Source organism: Hippocampus comes, unplaced genomic scaffold, assembly GCF_001891065.2.
Source record: "Hippocampus comes isolate QL1 unplaced genomic scaffold, H_comes_QL1_v1.1 scaffold181, whole genome shotgun sequence".
Taxonomy (NCBI): domain Eukaryota; kingdom Metazoa; phylum Chordata; class Actinopteri; order Syngnathiformes; family Syngnathidae; genus Hippocampus; species Hippocampus comes.
In genome coordinates this window covers 149011-166941 of record NW_017805136.1, presented here as the reverse complement: position 1 = coordinate 166941, position 17931 = coordinate 149011, and the positions used below count along the sequence as shown (strand labels likewise).

At 48.0% G+C, this 17931-nt stretch overlaps 2 protein-coding genes across 2 annotated transcripts in view; one reads left to right on the top strand and one right to left on the bottom strand.

Annotated features, from left to right (window-relative positions):
- boc (BOC cell adhesion associated, oncogene regulated) overlaps positions 1 to 9650 on the top strand; it is a gene marked incomplete at its 5' end in the record, with an annotated part of 13784 nt that extends 4134 nt beyond the window's left edge. The window contains 11 exons of the mRNA XM_019866827.1: positions 2411 to 2683; positions 2774 to 3042; positions 3831 to 3996; positions 4154 to 4222; positions 4921 to 5130; positions 5223 to 5398; positions 6671 to 7079; positions 7357 to 7580; positions 7656 to 7732; positions 7819 to 7955; positions 8252 to 9650. Of these exons, the coding sequence (XP_019722386.1) occupies positions 2411 to 2683; positions 2774 to 3042; positions 3831 to 3996; positions 4154 to 4222; positions 4921 to 5130; positions 5223 to 5398; positions 6671 to 7079; positions 7357 to 7580; positions 7656 to 7732; positions 7819 to 7955; positions 8252 to 8400 (2159 nt within the window). The remainder of the gene's footprint in view (positions 1 to 2410; positions 2684 to 2773; positions 3043 to 3830; positions 3997 to 4153; positions 4223 to 4920; positions 5131 to 5222; positions 5399 to 6670; positions 7080 to 7356; positions 7581 to 7655; positions 7733 to 7818; positions 7956 to 8251) is intronic.
- A 2230-nt stretch (positions 9651 to 11880) lies between these two features.
- Positions 11881 to 17931, bottom strand: part of usf3 (upstream transcription factor family member 3) — a 10085-nt gene continuing 4034 nt past the window's right edge. Inside the window, 3 exon segments of the mRNA XM_019866845.1 lie at positions 11881 to 13941; positions 14743 to 16057; positions 16059 to 17673. Of these exon segments, the coding sequence (XP_019722404.1) occupies positions 12208 to 13941; positions 14743 to 16057; positions 16059 to 17673 (4664 nt within the window). The 3' untranslated portion in view covers positions 11881 to 12207.

The following is a 17931-nucleotide window of genomic DNA, read 5'->3' as shown; positions in this document are numbered from 1 at the left end:
TCCATAAAAAAACGTAAGACGGTGTGTGGACAGGAAAAGCCGGTGCAGAAAGACGGCTCCGTTGTCTCCTGTCCAAGTTATGGATTAGTGTTTTTCCAGTGATTTTCCGCATATGTTGTCACAGTCCCTCCCGGGCAGCTGGCTCGAATTAAAGTCACGCCTCTTGAGTAATGAGCTCGGCCCCACCCCACCCTCCCTCAATTCACAAGAAGTCAACCATCAACTCAGCCTCGACGTGCACGTGCTGAGTTTATTCTCCTTGTTGGAATGCGTTCAATTTTTTTTGCTATTCATTGTGTGCAATGTGTAATAGTGTACCGAGTACTGGCTGAAAAAAAAAAGACCATTGTCTGGAAAAAAAAAAGGGACAAGATGAATGTCATAGCGCGAAGTCAATTCTTTGCATATCCGTATCAGCTTTTAAGGTGAATTTTAAATGTCTTTATTTTGCTATTAGCGTACAGCCGCACAGACAAAGGAAGCTCAAGCAGTCATTTGGGGACTCTGGTTGACTTTCTTACACAATACTTGCCGACCTTTTTATTTTCATCTCGTACTTGACAAATACTCCAAACATAAAGAAAAACAAAATGAACACGAAAACGTAATGAGAACCGAACAAAAAGTAGTAGCCAACCTCCAGTATAAAACGTAAGACGCTGTGTTGACAGGACAAGCCGGTGCAGAAAGACGGCTCCGTTGTCTCCTGTCCAAGTTATGGATTAGTGTTTTTCCAGTGATTTTCCGCATATGTTGTCACAGTCCCTCCCGGGCAGCTGGCTCGAATTAAAGTCACGCCTCTTGAGTAATGAGCTCGGCCCCACCCCACCCTCCCTCAATTCACAAGAAGTCAACCATCAACTCAGCCTCGACGTGCACGTGCTGAGTTTATTCTCCTTGTTGGAATGCGTTCAATTTTTTTTGCTATTCATTGTGTGCAATGTGTAATAGTGTACCGAGTACTGGCTGGTGAGTTTTCATGCCACTTGTTTTTTTTTTTTTTTTAGGCTTTCCATGAATATTTTATCTACTCGCAAAGGCGAGATGCATTGTGGTAGCGTATGTATTTGAATTATGGATGGATCGCCAATTCGACAGCCGCACAGACAAAGGAAGCTCAAGCAGTCATTTGGGGACTCTGGTTGACTTTCTTACACAATACTTGCCGACCTTTTTATTTTCATCTCGTACTTGACAAATACTCCAAACATAAAGAAAAACAAAATGAACACGAAAACGTAATGAGAACCGAACAAAAAGTAGTAGCCAACCTCCAGTATAAAACGTAAGACGCTGTGTTGACAGGACAAGCCGGTGCAGAAAGACGGCTCCGTTGTCTCCTGTCCAAGTTATGGATTAGTGTTTTTCCAGTGATTTTCCGCATATGTTGTCACAGTCCCTCCCGGGCAGCTGGCTCGAATTAAAGTCACGCCTCTTGAGTAATGAGCTCGGCCCCACCCCACCCTCCCTCAATTCACAAGAAGTCAACCATCAACTCAGCCTCGACGTGCACGTGCTGAGTTTATTCTCCTTGTTGGAATGTGTTCAATTTTTCTTTTGCTATTCATTGTGTGCAATGTGTAAAAGTGTACTGAGTACTGGCTGGTTAGTTTTCATGCTACTTGTTTTTTTTGTTTTTGTCAGTTTTTTTTTTTTTTAGGCTTTCCATGAATATTTTGTCTACTCGCAAAGGCGAGATGCGTTGGGGTAGCATATGTATTTGAATTATGGATGGATCGCCAATTCTAGTTTGCGGTCTAATTTTTTCCAGTATTTTAGTTAAATATTTTCAGTTCTGTTAGTGAACTTGAATGAGGTCCATGTGTAGTAACCTTGATTAAAAAAATGTATTATGCAACAATTGATTAATCACAACTCATCGAAAGATCAAATTAATCGACACCTATTTTTAATCGATTAATCATTTTGAGCTATTGATCTAAAATAGTGAAAATCTCCAGAATTTCCGCGGTAAGTATTCTCCTATTTCTGTAAGATAAAATTAAACATCTCCAAACATCTGCTTTTACAATTTTTGGGACACATGTTGCTGACCAAACCAGTCAGTGAATCATAATTTATTCAAATAATGTGTTTTTTCATAAATTAAATTTTAAAAAGGAAAACCAAAAAAAAAACAGTCGTGTCCAACTGATTGATTAATCAAAATAATAAATTACCAACAGATTAATCGAGTATCAAAATAATTGTTCGTGGCTGCCCAAGTTACTTAATTTATTTTATTTTATTTCCAGTTCAGGATATTTAATTAAATTGTGTTGCAAACTGAGAAAACAACAAACAAAATAAGTAAATAAATGAGATTCCATCACCACTTTTTCCCTTTAAAATTTTTTTATTGCTGATTTTTAAATTGATTGCTTCTGTCTGTCCGTCGTCTTCCCTCCAGAGCCTCCCCAGGTGGCTGTCGAACTGCTGCAGCAGGAAGCGGCGTTCGGCGAGACGGTGCGCTTCACCTGCCAGGCGCGCGGCAAGCCCGCGCCTGCCGTCACGTGGCTGCACAACGCCGTCCCCCTTTCGCCCTCGCCGCGTCACCGCCTTACACCGCGGATGCTTCGGGTCTCCAACGTGGGCCCGCAGGACGAGGGCTTGTACCAGTGCATGGCGGAAAACGGCGTGGGGAGCTCGCAGGCGTCCGCTCGACTCCTCACCATATCCGCCGGTGGGGGAGACTCGTTAGCTGGATAATTTTCCAGCCGTCGTTTATTCTGATGATGCCAAAAGCGGTGCTGATCCTTAATTGTTTTCACAGAGATTCTGCCCAGGCCTAAGTTGCCCTCCATGTATCGTCCACTCAGCCCGGATAAAGTTTTGAAGGAGCAGCCGCCCGTGAGGCCCGGCGCGGTGGGGGCCACGTTGCCTCTGGACTGCACGTTAATCCCGGGTCAGATTTTGCCCGCCGAGGCGCCCATCATCCTCAGCCAGCCTCGCACGGGCAAAGCCGACTACTACGAGCTCACGTGGAGGCCGCGGCACGAGCGGGGAGCCCCCGTGCTGGAGTACATGATCAAGTACAGGAAGGTAGGAACCAGCGATGCTGTGAAATAACCAAGTACGAATATGTTGTTATTGTACTCAAGCAATTTTTTTTCTCCTCACGCTCTGCTCTTTTTACTTTTACCCCTATTTTTAAAATACACACACACAAAAAAAAAAATGGGTGCCCTTTTTACGTCACCATTTGTAAAAATAGAGCCCAATAGTTCTTTCTTTATTTACTTATTTTTCATCATTGGGCCAATTTCGATATTTGACAGAATGAAAGTCTGACAAGATTTCAAATACAAATAAATCTGGGCACTTTTTACCTCACTATTTGTAAAAATAAATAAATAAACAAAATAAATCAATAAAAAAAATTGCCTCTTTATTTGTATATTTATTTATTATTTTGGGTCAGAAAGGTATTTTCAGTATTTGACAGAATGAAAGTCTGACAATATTTGAAATATAAATAAATAGGTGCACTTTTTACCTCACCATTTGTAAAAATAGAGCCTAGTATTTCTTTATTTATTGAATTTTGGTGTTGAACAGAATAAAAACCTGACAACCGATGAATGGGATGATTATTTCAAAATAAATTCTCATGAATAAAAGAAATTGTCTTTGGCCAAGCATTAAAGACAGGAATTGAAAGCCGAATATTTGACAGTTTTTCAATACTGTACTTGCCTTTCTTTTTTTTTTTTTTCAACTTGACACAGAAAAAATTGGCAAAAATATGCCTTCCCCCAATTTACTTTTATTTTCTTTTAAACCCAAGTATCCGTTCACAAAGTTCACCCTCGCTTTGACTTTTCTCGCAGGTGGGCGACCCATCGGCCGAGTGGACGTCCAGTAGCATCTCGGGCTCTTTGCACAAGCTGACGCTGGCTAAGCTACAACCGGACAGCCTGTATGAGGTGGAGATGGCCGCCAAGAATTGCGCCGGCTTGAGCCAGCCAGCCATGATGACCTTCAGGACGGGGAAAGGTATTGAAAACAACCACATACTGTAGCTTTGCTTTATTTTATTATTATTATTTTTTTATATATATGAAAATCTGCTCTCTGAATGCAAACACGCAACGCCAAAAACGAAGCATTGCAACTTCGTGTACCCCACTTAAAATCTTGACGTGTCTTTCAGGTCGGAAAGGATTGGGAGGTCATAACGATCTGCCGAAAACACCCGTGGTTCCGTCGCCAAGGCTTTCGCGTAAGTGGCACCCCCGTTCGTGTGCCGCACTAACTTCTAAGTCCTTTTTTTTTTTTTCTTTTTTGGACTAACATCCACTTTTCTCAGTCTCTCTTTCCCTTCTGTCCGCCGGATGAGCTCTCAGTAAGTGTCGTTAACCTTACCCCTAATTTGCTGTAAAATTTCCATGGGGAGTCATTGGGATTGATCTATATTCACCCTTTCATGCATCCTGTAACCCGATCACATGATCAGCTGTCCACTGGAGGCACCGCTGTGCCTCGAAAGGGTTAAACATGGAACTGAAAATGTCATTAGGGACAATTTGAAAACATAATCTAAAAAAAAAAAAATCAGATGATAAAAAAGATATACGAACAATCTGACTTGATTGTTCCGGTATTGCCCCCAAAACAAAAATTCTCTTGATTATTGTGAAATCGTCAATACAAGAATGAATTTTTCCATTTAGCGTCGTGTAGGAATTCTAACACCAAATTATTAAAAAATGTTTTGTTAATTCTCAAGGACTATTGATTTCATATCATAATTTGACAGATTTTTTTTTTTTTGGGGAGGCATTCACTTGAAAATGATCCCAAATTTCCCATGGAAAGATTGCAGGAAAAAAATCTCTTTTCACACCTTTCCAAATTTGCAAATCTAGTCCTCATCTGTCCAATCCCATCTTGACTTTTGACTCTGGTCCTTTGGCGCAGATCCCGAGGCGCCGGACAAGCCGACAGTTTCCACGGCGACGGAGACGTCGGCGTACGTGACGTGGATGCCGCGCGGCAACCGCGGCTTCCCCATCCAGTCCTTCTGCGTCGAGTACAAGAAGGTGAAGAAGGCGGGCGAGGATTGGGTGACGGCGGTGGAAAACATTCCGCCCTCCCGACTCTCCGTGGAGATCACCGACCTGGAGAAAGGTCGGACGACCCGATGGCAATGGGCGGCGGAGGAGGGGAGTGTGAATGCAAATGTGGTTAACATCATTGTCCCCCGTCCTCGCTCCCCGTAGGAACGTCTTATAAGTTCCGTGTGGTGGCGGTCAACGTGATCGGATCCAGCCCGCCCAGCGCCCCCTCAAAAGCCTACACGGTGGTGGGCGGGCGGACCCACGAACGCCCCGTGGACGGACCCTACATCACCTACAACGAAGCCATCAACGAGACCACCGTCATTCTTAAGTGGACGGTAAGGAGCGAAAACGAGACGCCCGGGAAAGAAGTCTCTTGTTTTGCTGATGCTGGATTGTGTTGCGTTTAAGTTCCGGTTGGAATTCTGACAACTCTCACGAGATTACGACTTTAGCTTGTCGCGTGACAAGAAATGTAAATGTCCAAATTTATCAAAAGAGCGGCATTTCAAATTTTCGTATGATTCCAAATTGAAAATTCGTGTCAGATTTAAAAAAAAAAAAAAATGTCAATGTCAGAATTCCCATGAGTACCGTATTTTCCGCGCTAAAAGGCGCACCTAAAAGCCTTCCATTTTCTTACAAGCTCAAAGCGCGCCTTAAAATCCGATCCGCCTTGTGTATGGTCATTACGGTAATAGTTCGACCCCAAAATGGCTCCTTGCTCAAGACATGCCGACAACGCAGAGTTCAAACTTAAGGCGATCGGGTTACGCAGTTGAACACGGAAATAGAGCAGCGGCAAGAGAGTTTAACGTGAACGAATCAATGTTTTAACTTGCTGTTGGTGAAGTGAACTGTGTCGATGCTTTATTAAATAAGTTTGACTGACGTCTGATCGTTCTGTTGGCGTTTCCTTGAGCGTAGCTCCATCTAGTGGAGGCATTGTAGATTGCGTCTTATAATGCGGTGGCGCCCAATGTGTGAAAACATTTACAAAATAGGCCATTCATTGCAGGTGCGCCTCATAATCCAGTGCGCCTTTTAGTGTGGAAAATACGGTATCAAAACATTTTTTTTTTTCCTCATTTGGACTATTGAGTAACAGTTTGAAAATTGTTTCCAAACTAAATTGTCCGTCAACTGAGGTTCCACTGTATCTGGAATCTAGTCCTAAATTGGCGTATTGTTTGGTTTATTCTCAAATGATGATGAAATTTTGACATTTAACAAATGGCGGTCGAGTGGTTAGCGGCATCGAACTCACAGTGCAGAGCTCGTGGATTCGATCCTGGCTCTGACCTTCCTGTGTGGAGTTTGCATGTTCTCCCCGTGCCCGGGTGGGTTTTCTCCGGGTACTCCGGTTTCCTCCCACATTCCAAAAACATGCATGGCAGGCTGATTGAACACTCCAAATTGTCCCGAGCGCGGATGGTTGTTCGTCTCTGTGTGCCCTGCGACTGGCTGGCAACCAGTTCAGGGTGTCCCCGGCCTTCTGCCCGAAGACGGCTGGGATAGGCTCCAGCACCCCCCGCGACCCTTCGGATCGGAAAATGGATGGATGGATAGACAATGACTCTGATTTTTTTTTTTTCCCCCGGCGTCCGCAGTACACTCCTGTGAACAACACGCCCATTTATGGCTTCTACATCTACTACCGGCCCACGGACAGCGACAACGACAGTGACTACAAGAAGGATGTGGTGGAGGGCGACCGCTACTGGCACTCCATCGGCGACCTACAGCCCGAGACGGCGTACGACATCAAAATGCAGAGCTTCAACGAGAAGGGCGAAAGCGATTTCGGCAACGTGGTCATTCTGGAGACCAAGGCCCGCCCCCACCACCATAGGCCCGCCCCTTCCGAGGGCCCCGACCGGGAGACGGGCCGCTCGGGCGGCCTGGTGCAGCGACCCGGCGATTTGCCCTACCTCATAGTCTGCGTGGTGCTGGGCGCTTTCGTGTTCATTATCGTCGCCTTCATCCCCTTCTGCCTGTGGAGGGCCTGGGCCAAGCAGAGTAAGTTGTTTGTTTTCGGTGGTGAGTGAACGGGGACAAAAATTAATAAATTGGCTTTTTTTTTTCGAAATGTACACTCTATCTATTTGACAAACTTTTTTTTTTTTTGAGCCAACAAATTCTTGGGGAACTTAATTATTCCCCAATTTGTTTTATATTAATTATTCATTATTTTTTGGGATCGCACAGAACAAACATTTTTTCCATGACTATCGTACATTAAAATTCCAAAGGAGACAAATGAAAACAATGTATTTTTTCCCCATTTCTTGACCAGAACAAACGTCGGACTTGTGCTTCCCGGCCGTGGCCGCCCCGGTGTCGCCGTCGTCGTGCCAGTACACCATGGTGCCCCTGCAGGGTCTGGCCCTTTTGGGGCGCTGCCCCAACGACGGCCATCTGGCCGTCCCGCCTGCGTTTTACTCTCCCAACGGGCAGCACAACGGCAAAGCTCACCACAATCATGAGCACCTGACCCACGGCCTACCGGGGCTCCGCCAGGTACGATCCTCACCCTTCACAACTTCTCGGGAATGATAATGAACCTTTAGTGAAGGGTGGCGCCATTTGTTGTAGGAGGAGGTGGACATCGACCTGGAGTGCGACACGCTGTTACCGCAGGGACTCGCCAACGGGTACCATTTCTGCGCCAGGTGACATTCACACACCAGCTGGCCTACTTTGGTTGCCTTCGGACTGTTTTCACTGATTCGTTTCCCCCCCCCCCCACCACCTTCAGAGATCCCGAGCATCATGAACAGACATTCAGGTTGGCCGAGGAAACCGCACCACGGGTCCTGGGGTCTTCCTGTCACCCGGATGACAAGCGGGAGTCCACGTGGGACGAGGACGAGACGGGAGAGGGGCTTTGTCAAAGTAATTCCTTGTCACTTTTTGCTCCTGCTGCGTTTAGTTCAAGTAAACTTAATGGTATTGTACAAAAAAAAAAATTTAAAGCAAATTTATATTTCTCTGAAATTGTCATTTCTTTAAAAAATATGTTTTTGCTATTTCTTAATTAATTAATTTATTTGTTAAATCAAATTGTCAATTCCATTATCACATAGAGGGCCGGGAACTTCCGCACGCTCAGAGATGACATTTCAGTTTGGCCGACTTTCGTTTTTCGCCCCGGCGTCCCCTTGACAGCTTTTCTCTCTTTGTAAATGTAGAAACGGCGTCTTTCCCAGCCATCGTATCTCTGGAAGACGAAGGAATTTTCACCTCATCGTCGTCGTCGTCAACCACGCCGCCGCCGCCTCAATCGCAAGACGTCATACAGGAAGCCGGCGTCCTGCCCAGTGAAGCAGCATATGCGTAAAAAAAACAAACAAAAAAAAAAAACGTTTAAAGAGAAATCTATTTATTTTTGTACCACAGATATTTATGTATTTATGCCTTTGTACATGCTGTATGTTTAACTGTATATAAGGTTATTTTCATATCGAAGGAGGCTCTATTTACAAGTCCCGCCCTTTTGTCACGTGAGCTATTAAATCATGCAAATTGTATTCAGAATTCTCAATTGTTTATCAATTTTGATGAATGAATACACATTTTTTTGAAAATGCAATTTGGTTTTCTTTTTTTTTATGGCAAATTTTTATTCACAATTCTGAAGATTTTTCTTTTATTCAAAATTGAAACTTTTGAGGGGGAGCACAATTATGTACTCAAAATAAAATTACAACTGTGTAGAAATCTCCCCCAAAATACCATTTATTTGGGTAAAAACTAAAATGTTCTCATTCGAGGAAAAACAATTCTAAGTTCAATTTGTTTAACTTCTAATTATGAATTAATTTTGAAAATATTGGAAATTGTTTACATTCCCCCCTCCCACCACCTTGCTGAAATGTAATCGTGAATACAACTTTTAGAAAATAAGTTGGAAAGGTTTTTGGGGGCAGGGTGATTTCAATTTTATTTGTACATTTTGTTCAAGATTCTAAAAAAAAACTATTTTTAAAATTCAATTCAAAATTTCTATTTCTGTTCATTAAGTCCATATCTCGTTATTTGAAATTGAGCTTTTTTTTTATTTTAAAAATCTATTGACATTTATTCCCCCCCCCCTCAAAATTTCAATTTTGATGAACTTCAGGGGTAAAAAAGAAAAACCCTTTCTTTTAACCAGCACTTATCGCGTGGCTCATTCCCCACCTTCTTTATGGATCTATCAATAACGCTTTTTATCGATTATGTATAGCAAGAACCGCATCATTAACAAGCTATTTGTGAGCGTTTGCCACATTGTGTGAAAAAAAAAGATGATATATTGTTATAGTTATTTATTTTCTCAAGTCACTGAACGGGGTTGTGGACGTACTTCTATCAGTCACCGATAAGCTGAATCCATATCTGCTTTGTTACCAAAATAGCCGCCTGTGGCAGGTGTCAGTATTTCTCACGTCACTGTTTTTTTTGTTTTTTTTTTACAAGTATTATGCCTTTCTTGTGCCAGCAAAAATGAAGGAAATTGACAGTGTAGCCTGTCCTTTCTTTGTCTGTTTGTGTGTGCCTACATGAGCTGGAGCACTATTGCATGTAAATAAAAGCTTATGAAGCCGATTTGTCTTTGCGGTGCATTTTTTTCCCCAATTCTCCCGCTTGGTATTTTTCACGTTTATTGAGCCTGACCGAGTAAAAACATTTGACCGTTATAATTTGTTTGGAAGTTAGCATCGTTTCAATTGTGCCAGTCGCTCTGCTAAACGTAGCCTGCTGTGCACCCCTGGCAAAAAGTCTGAAAACTTTTGACACACAAATGCTAATGTGTAAAAAAAAGACCAGGGGCAAACTAACCTTTTTGAAACTGAGAGCTACTTCTTGGGTACTAATCGATGCAAAGTTTGATCTACATTTCTATGATAACAATCGTGCTCAAATTTCTTTTAATCATGTTATTGTTACTACGAATAATTATTAATAAGTTATGTGTAGAGCCATTTTTCTCAAATTGAAGGTCACTTTGATTGCAAAAGTTTATTGTAAGATAGACACTGCACTGATGCATGACCTACCGTTGAACTGCGTGTGCGCGCGAGTATTCGTCAAAGATGACAATGGACTTCGCCATATTTTTTTATTTAATTTGAAAATGCTCTGTTGAGTTAGCTGCCGGTATTTATCCATTCTCACTACCTCACAGCTTCCGCACGCCACCTCGGGACGCAGAATCGCCGTACCACAGCCCACTCGGACGAATTGTGGACCAAGATCTGATCAAAGTCACTCCTGCCATCTAGTGATGATATATAATACCGTAATCATTCCCACAGCCTTGATATTTACTGAGGGAGGTGCGCGAAGCCCTTCATATTTTTTAATAAAAACAACAAAAACGATAGGGTTCATGCAAACGCGTTTTTACGGTCTGGCATTAAATGAGTTCACGGTTTTTCACAAGAATATGGAAATTGATAAATATCAATATGCCGGACTTTATTTGTATAAATCTCTGCCAATGTTCCTATTTTCATATAATCACATCTACAAAATTGCTAGAAAATCACAATGTCCTATCACTGATAGATTTTAATTTTAAAAGCAACTCGCGGGCTACTCGTGGTCCTTGGGTCATTTCAGTGGAACCTCGAGTTACGAACCCCCTTTTTCCGTACAAATGGAGTTACCGGTCATTTTTTCGGAGTCAAATTAGCACTATTTTCTAGAGACAAGCGGTTGGATCTCTGTTGTCTACTCTCGCACTGCGTCACCCTCATTAGCAACGTCCATCACGAATTACGGTAAACTTTGCAGCAGTTCGCCACTTACAGTGTAAAGTGAAAAATAGTTGTCCCTCCGCGGTTAAAGGCGGAAACGGAAATCTATTACGATGGTAGGCGGAAGTACCACCCCCGCATGTTTGATTATCCAATCAAAAATCTAATAGCTTTAGTGAATGACGTTAGCCGAATAAAAGTTCGTAAATATTTTAATTCTCCCCCAAAATAGAGTTTAAAGTTTTTATAATATTTATTCGCTTTTTGAATCTCTTTAATGAATAAAACGGATTGTTAATGTCTTTGTTATGTCACGTGTTGTCGCCAGGCGGAAGTTCCTCGACGTGTGACATTCAGCCAATCAAAGATGCCAGAAACAGCCGCGTTGTTATGAATGAATGCGAAACACGGTCTCACGTCGACTGGATACATTGAACTGAATGGCTCCCAAAAGGGAAAACTGCTTCAAAGGAGCGTTCGAAAGCGTGAAGCAGTCACAAAGGCTTCTAAAATAAAAAGAAACTACTTCAAGGGAGCATTCGAAAGCGCTTTCACGTTGTGTAACCCAGCTCTGTGTCAAGCAAGGAAGGCAAGGTAGGCACCGACTCGTACGCTACTTTTGATGCTTTCCTCTTTCTTGACTGACAAATGAGAAGCGCTTCCTCGTTATTGCGTGTGAAAAAAAAAGATCAAAATAAATGTGTGGCGAATTAGTCTTGTAAATCGGATGTCCCCAACCACAGTGGTCCGGCACTTGGGGGGCTGCCCAGAGACGAGTAAATTGCGAGCAATTTGTACAGACAGGAATTAAACATTTTTTAAATTATTTAAATAAAATACTTAACTTTAAATTCTAACCTTCCAGAAAAATCAAAAATATTTTTATGAAACACACTTTTTAAATTCTTAGTTTATTGTTTTACAAAAACATTTTAAACCTTTTAAAGTCATTTTAAAGTGCACTGTTTCGACAAAATGTTGATAGCGTAGGGAGTCGAAGCACGCCACCTAGTTGTGAGACAAACTTTCAGCAGGCAGAGATTTCAAACATCCCCTTATAAACTTTATTAATTTTCTTTATGTACAAATGCACAATCTAACCTTCTGATATGAAACGTGTGTATTTACAAAACAGTCTTGATTCTGTACAGAACAACCTGATATAAGTTAGTCAAATACATTAATGCTGCAGGTTTCTTCTTCAACAACATAGAGAAAACCAAAAAGTTCTTGTTCCAAACATAGACTGGATTGTTCTTTTACAAACAAACCGATAACGCTGCCCATAAAGCTTGAAGCAAAAAAACAAAACAAAAAACTGATCAATGAACATGACAAAAATGCGATCGAAACAGTCACGTAAACAATAGCCCCTTTCACACTGCTTGTCGCCGTTTCCTCGGTCACACGGCTGAGCTGCCGTCGTGTCCGAGGATGTGGCTGATGTTGTGCGCTGGCCTGTTGGGTTGCTTGCCCGAATCGGCGGCGGATGCGTTGGCAAGTGACAGCAGCGGCGACATGGGCATGGCCGAGCCGTCGGTGGGCATCCCAGCAGCGATTTCTGGGAAGAGCGACGTGAGACTGAAATTGGAGATGTGCGGCGTGATGCCTGACGAGTTGGCGATGGGCATGGGTGGCATGTCGGGCAGCAGTGGGAAGCTAGCTTGCGCAAAGCCAACGGCACGCGGCGGCGACAGGATGGAGCCGAAGCGGTTGTTGAGGGGCGGCGGGGCGCTGGGCTTGTCGGGGCCGGGGCTGGTGAACATCTGGTTGGAAAAGTACTGCAGGGTGACATCGCCCGGCAGGCTGGGGTGGGCGGCTGGCGAGTAGGACGGGTAGAAGGAGGGTAACGTGTTCTGCGGCTCGACGGGCAGCAGGGAGGGCGTGCGCGAGGAAGCGTTGGGTTGACTGACGGGCGGGATGAAGGTGGAGTTGGCGTTGATGGGCGGGTTCATGCCGCCCTCGGGGATGAATGGGAAACCGAAGTTCTGCGCCAGGTGCTGCTCGGCCACCAGGTTGTTGTCTCCGGGCGCCTGGGTGCCGTCCGCCATGAAGCGTACGATGGCGCTGCGCCGCGCTTCGCCGCCCGACTGCGTCCGGCCCAGGAGCACGCCGCCTCCGGATGGGAGGGGCAGATGGCCTTCGGGCTCGAAGGGGTTGCCGGGACGCAGCGTCCCCGGGCGGGGCCGCTCGCCCGGTCTCAGCTTGGCAGGCGGCGCGTGCCGCGAATGCTGGCTGACAGGCGGCCTGGAGGGTGCCGAAGGGCGGCCCGGTTCGGCGGGGTGGGCCGCCCGCACGCCACCATGCATATTGGTGTTGACCTGAGAAATGTGGCTTTTGTTCATGGCGGAGGCTTTCTGGCTGGGGCTGGACGCTTTGACCTGGATGTCCACCGAGGGGTACTCCATGCTGACCGGCGGGCAGCATTGCGCCGTCCTCTGGTGGTTCCCCTCAGGCGACAGGAGGCTCTGCATGAAACTCTGGTGACAAGCTTCCTGCTCGCGCAGCAGCGCCGGTCCCACGTGCGCCCCCTGCGGCCCGAGATGGACCCCCGCGTAGCCACCCGAGACGCGATTCCTGCCGTCTGGCGGGGGGCCGGCGCCCATGCGGAAGGTTCCCTGCTGCAGCTGCGCCCTCTGCGGCTTGGCGGCCATGTCGCTCCCTCGGGAAACCTGAGCCTCGAAACCAGCGAGCTGATGCGCACTTGGTCCCGCCGCGATGCTTTTGAACGGCAGGCACTCCGACACGCGCTGAATGTCGTTCGGGCCCGGGTGGTCCGACGGGATTCGGCCCTGCGGGTTGTGCGGCACGTTGGCTTTACCTCGTCCCGACGCGTCCATGTAGCCGCGTAGGTCGCCTTGCTCCGGCGCAGTGCCGCCGCGGCTCGGCGGTAGATGGTGAGCCATGCGCTGCTGCTGCTGCTGATCGGCGCTCGTGGTGCTTTTGCCGATTAGCGCCTCGGCAGAGTAGTTGGAGACGCGGTGGCGCTCCTGGCGCGATGGCGTGCACGACAGCTCGGACGAGCGCGACGCCGGATTGCTGGGCGAGATGAGTTGTTGCTGCTGCTGCTGCTGCTGCTGATGATCCAGGCTCCTTGAAGTCATCATCCTCTGCATGGCAGTGTGATCTTGACCAGGCTGAGGGGTGACGCACAAAATACAAACGTCAAGTCACGTCGCAAAATGTCAGTGAAAAATGTCATTTCAGTCGGTTTCAATTCGAGGTTTGTTGAAAATGCTTTGTTTTAGATCCGTCTTCAGTCGGGTAATTTATTTTTCTACATGAGTAATTGTAGAAAATAAAACATCACTAATTTTGTATTAAAGTATAAATTTTAAACAATGAAAACGAAGGAAAGAATGAAAAACTGACAAAATACTTTAGACAATAAAATAAAATAATGCTTAAAAAAAAACCGAACAGAAACTGCAGTTTCCGATTCTAAAACTTAGCATAGCCAACTATAATTATAGCAAAAATGTCCGTTTTTGTCAATGCATCTCTTACGCAAGCTTTTGGGTTTCATTTCAAATGTACCGGTAATTATTTTGGTTGTGCTGTATTTCTGCAGACCTAAGAAGGAAAATCAAATAGTTGTTTGAGAATAGTAGTTTACTCTTTGACACAATACAAACTACCTCTGAAAATTAAATAAAAGTAGGCCAATTTCAAAATAAAATAAAAAATATCGCGGACAAATCCAAAACTATTTTCACCCTGGTCATGAGTGGGTCCACAAAAACAAACGCCTGAAAAAAAACACGAGAAGTCTGCCATTTTGGTTGTATAATTAGGAGTCGCAAAACTGTCCCATTTGTATCGGGTAACTAATTTTCAACCAATTTTCCAGAGTTGTAAACCGGTTCCCTCCATGTATTGGAACTTGACCAACGTGGACTCGAGTTACCGCTTTGACAACGCGAGCGGCGACGACGAACCTTGAGGTGGTCCTGCTGCGCCAGGTGGTTGTTGTGGTGGGCTCTGGCTCCTGCTGCCTGGGCCTCGCAGCTTTTCTCCTGGTGTCGAAAGTGCTGCTGCTGCTGCTGCTGTTGCTGTATCTGTTGTTGCAAATGCTGCTGGTGCCTGCTATGGGAGTTCTGTTGCTGCTGCTGCAGCTGTTGATGATGCTGCTGCTGCTGTTGGTGCTGCTGCTGGTGCGCAGGCACTTGGTGCTGCTGCGGATGCGACTGTTGATGCTGATGCGCCGCCTGTTGCGGGTGCGCGTGCTGCTGTTGGACGGCGGACTTTTCGCGGTGATGCTGCTTTTGCTGCAGGGCGGCGGCGGCGGCAGCCGGCGAGCCGCTCTGGCTGCCTCGGACCAGCCCCCTCTTCTTCTGCGCATGCTGCTCTTGCTGGAGCGCCCTCTGGTGGAGCGAGTGGCGCTGGGCGGCGTCGGGCTGGGTCAGGTGGTGTTGCAAATGGTACAGGTGGTGTCTCTGCTGCTCTTGCTGCTGCTGTTTCATGTATAGATTGCCTCCCAGGTGCTGGGCGGCGGGATGTTGCGGATGACCCTGGGGTGGGTGGAGCACCCCCGGCTGGTTCTGCTCGGGGGGGCAGTGCGCGTCCGTGGATCGGACGACGGTGCTCATGAAGGAGTTGGTGGAGAAGAGGGAGCCCTCGGAGTTGATCCTCGACGAGGGAGGCATTTGTCCGACCATCATCTGGCCGTGGTCCGCCCCTTTCACGTCCATGTGGCCCACGGCGGGCGCCGGCGCCGGGCACGCCTTGGGTCGTTTGCCGCCGTTGAGCATGACTTCCTCCTGGGCCTGCCGCTTCGAGAGGATCTTGACCTGCCGCTCCGCCTGAGCCCTCATCAAAGCCGTTTTCATGGGGGCGTACTCGTTCAGCTGGCCGGCACCCGAGCAGGGCGAGAGCGTGTTGTTGGACGATTGGGAAATGTGGACCGAGGCGGCGGCAGCGGCGGGCGAGGGCACCGAGCACTGCTGGCCCGCCAGACTGGGAGATCCCGGGAAGGGTTGCTGAGAGGAGCTGGGCCTGATCAGGTTGTTGACGCTCAAGCTGGCCACGGTGCCGCTTTGGGCTGAGCTCTGAGTCTGGACCTGCGGGAGAGACTGCGACTGGGAGTACGCGATGAGATGAGCCGCCGGGTTCTGCGGATGCCTGCTTCCGCCGGTCCCGCTGACGGAGCCGTCGCCACCCTGCCCTCTGATGGACACCTGACCTGGAGGTTTAACCGCGTCCGCGGGTTTGCTCCCTTTGGCTTGCTGCGCGGCGGTGGCTTTTTCCCGACTCACTGTCCTGTTCCAACATGGCCAACGCGAGCATCTCGGCCTGCTCGGATGTGAAGGTAAACGTTCCAAAGGAGCCAGAGGAAGCGCTCATGTCCTGACCTTGAGGGAGCATGGAGGCCACCGAGAAGCCCCTGCCTCCCCCCGCCACTGTCGACATGGGCGAATCCGTCACGGGGGGCTCCAGAGTTTGATCATCTAGGTTCGTGTAAACCCCGTGAGATAGCACAAAGTCTTTCTTCTGCGTCGTATCGGACGTGGACGATGCTAAGCTTGTCGCGGGACTCGCTTCTTGGGCCTGTCGGGTCTTTGCCGCCGCCGGCGCCGCCGGAGGAAGTTTGACGCTCGGGTCGGGCCGCCGTGTCGTACAAGCGCCAACCGACGACGATGGAGTTGAGGTTGTGGACGCGGCGGATGAAGAAGCGGGTTCTTTACCGCAAGGCACCGATTTGATGTTGTTGAGTTGTTGTGGACAGGATAGCGATTGCGTACTCTGAGTTGCCGGGACGATCGCTGTGGCGCAAACCGAAGGAGGGCGTGCAGCGTGAGCGGCGGTGGCGCCGTTCGCGACATCACTGCCAGTCACAGCCGTGAAAACCGTTGCGCTCGATTTCGATACCGTCGATGGAAGAGCTGAGTTACTTTGCGTGGTGCGAGTCACGGTGCCCGTCGTTTCGCGTTCTACAGGCTTGCTCGCAGCCAAGCTCCCGTTTGAAGCTGCAGCCGCTTTGTCATTCGCGGCCGCGGCGGCTCCAATCGCCGAAGCCGCGACTGATGCCGCGCTGACAGTCGCAACTGCGCTCGCTTGGCTGGAAACGACATCATCGGCATTCGCGCCGACCGAGCCGACGCTTTTTGGCGGGGGCTGATTAAGTACAGTCGGGCCGCTCGATGTAACGCAAGCAACGGTTTTCGACGGGCTTTGTGGGGAAGTGACACGTTGTACGGTTCCGGCAGACTCCGTCACAGCGGCTACCGGAGGAACGTCTGAGGCCGGAGATGCGATCTGGTTTTCGTCAGAGCTAGCTTGGCTGAGCACGCTTTTCTTCGATGCTTTCGTCCTTTTCGCCGCCGATTGCTTAGCATGCAGAGTCGTCTGCGGCCTCTTTCCGGCAGCCTTCGGCGCACTCGCCGCTTGTCCAGATTTGACTGGCGCTTTCGCTTGCTGGACAGGCGGGACCGCTGTGGTTCCGGGGACGCTCCCGGGAGCAGGAGCCAGTTGTTTCTGCTGCACCGCTGCAGATGGAGTAGCTGCAGGTGGGCCGCTGTTGTTGCTCTGGCTAGAAATGCTCAGCGGAAGGCCCTGGGAGATGCTCTGGTTGAGAGAACTGAGGGCCCCGAGACTCTTGAGAGCCACGTTGGTGGTGGGTTCCTCCGTGGTGTTCGGCTGGACCAGTTGAATTGTACTTTGGGATGCGGTTTTGTCCGAAGTCTTCATGGTCTTTAGGGCGAAGACCTGCCCGTTCACAGTGATGGTCTGCGGCGTCGCGTGGACTCCGGCAGGTGTCTGGCTCGTCTGTGACGAATGGCTCACCGGAGGCTGCGCCGGACGCGGGAGAATGTGCACCAGCTGCTTGCCGCCCACGCTCTGCAATGTTGAACTGTTGGGTGTTTGAGTGGCTGGCGCTGAAGAAGGCGCGGCAGCGTCAGCGGAGGCGGCGGAGGGTACCAAGCCAAGATTGGGATTCTGAGGGGCGGGCGCAGCGTGATTAGAAGCCTGGATGATGACGATATGTTGACAGGGCGCCGGGTTGCTCGCTTCTTCTCTCATGACCGGCTGGCTCGGGCAGGAGTTCGCCTGCTGCAGAATGACCACGCTGGGGTTGTTGTTGTTGTTGCTGCTCGGCGGCGCCGTCGCCGGCGCCGCCGCCGTCTCCC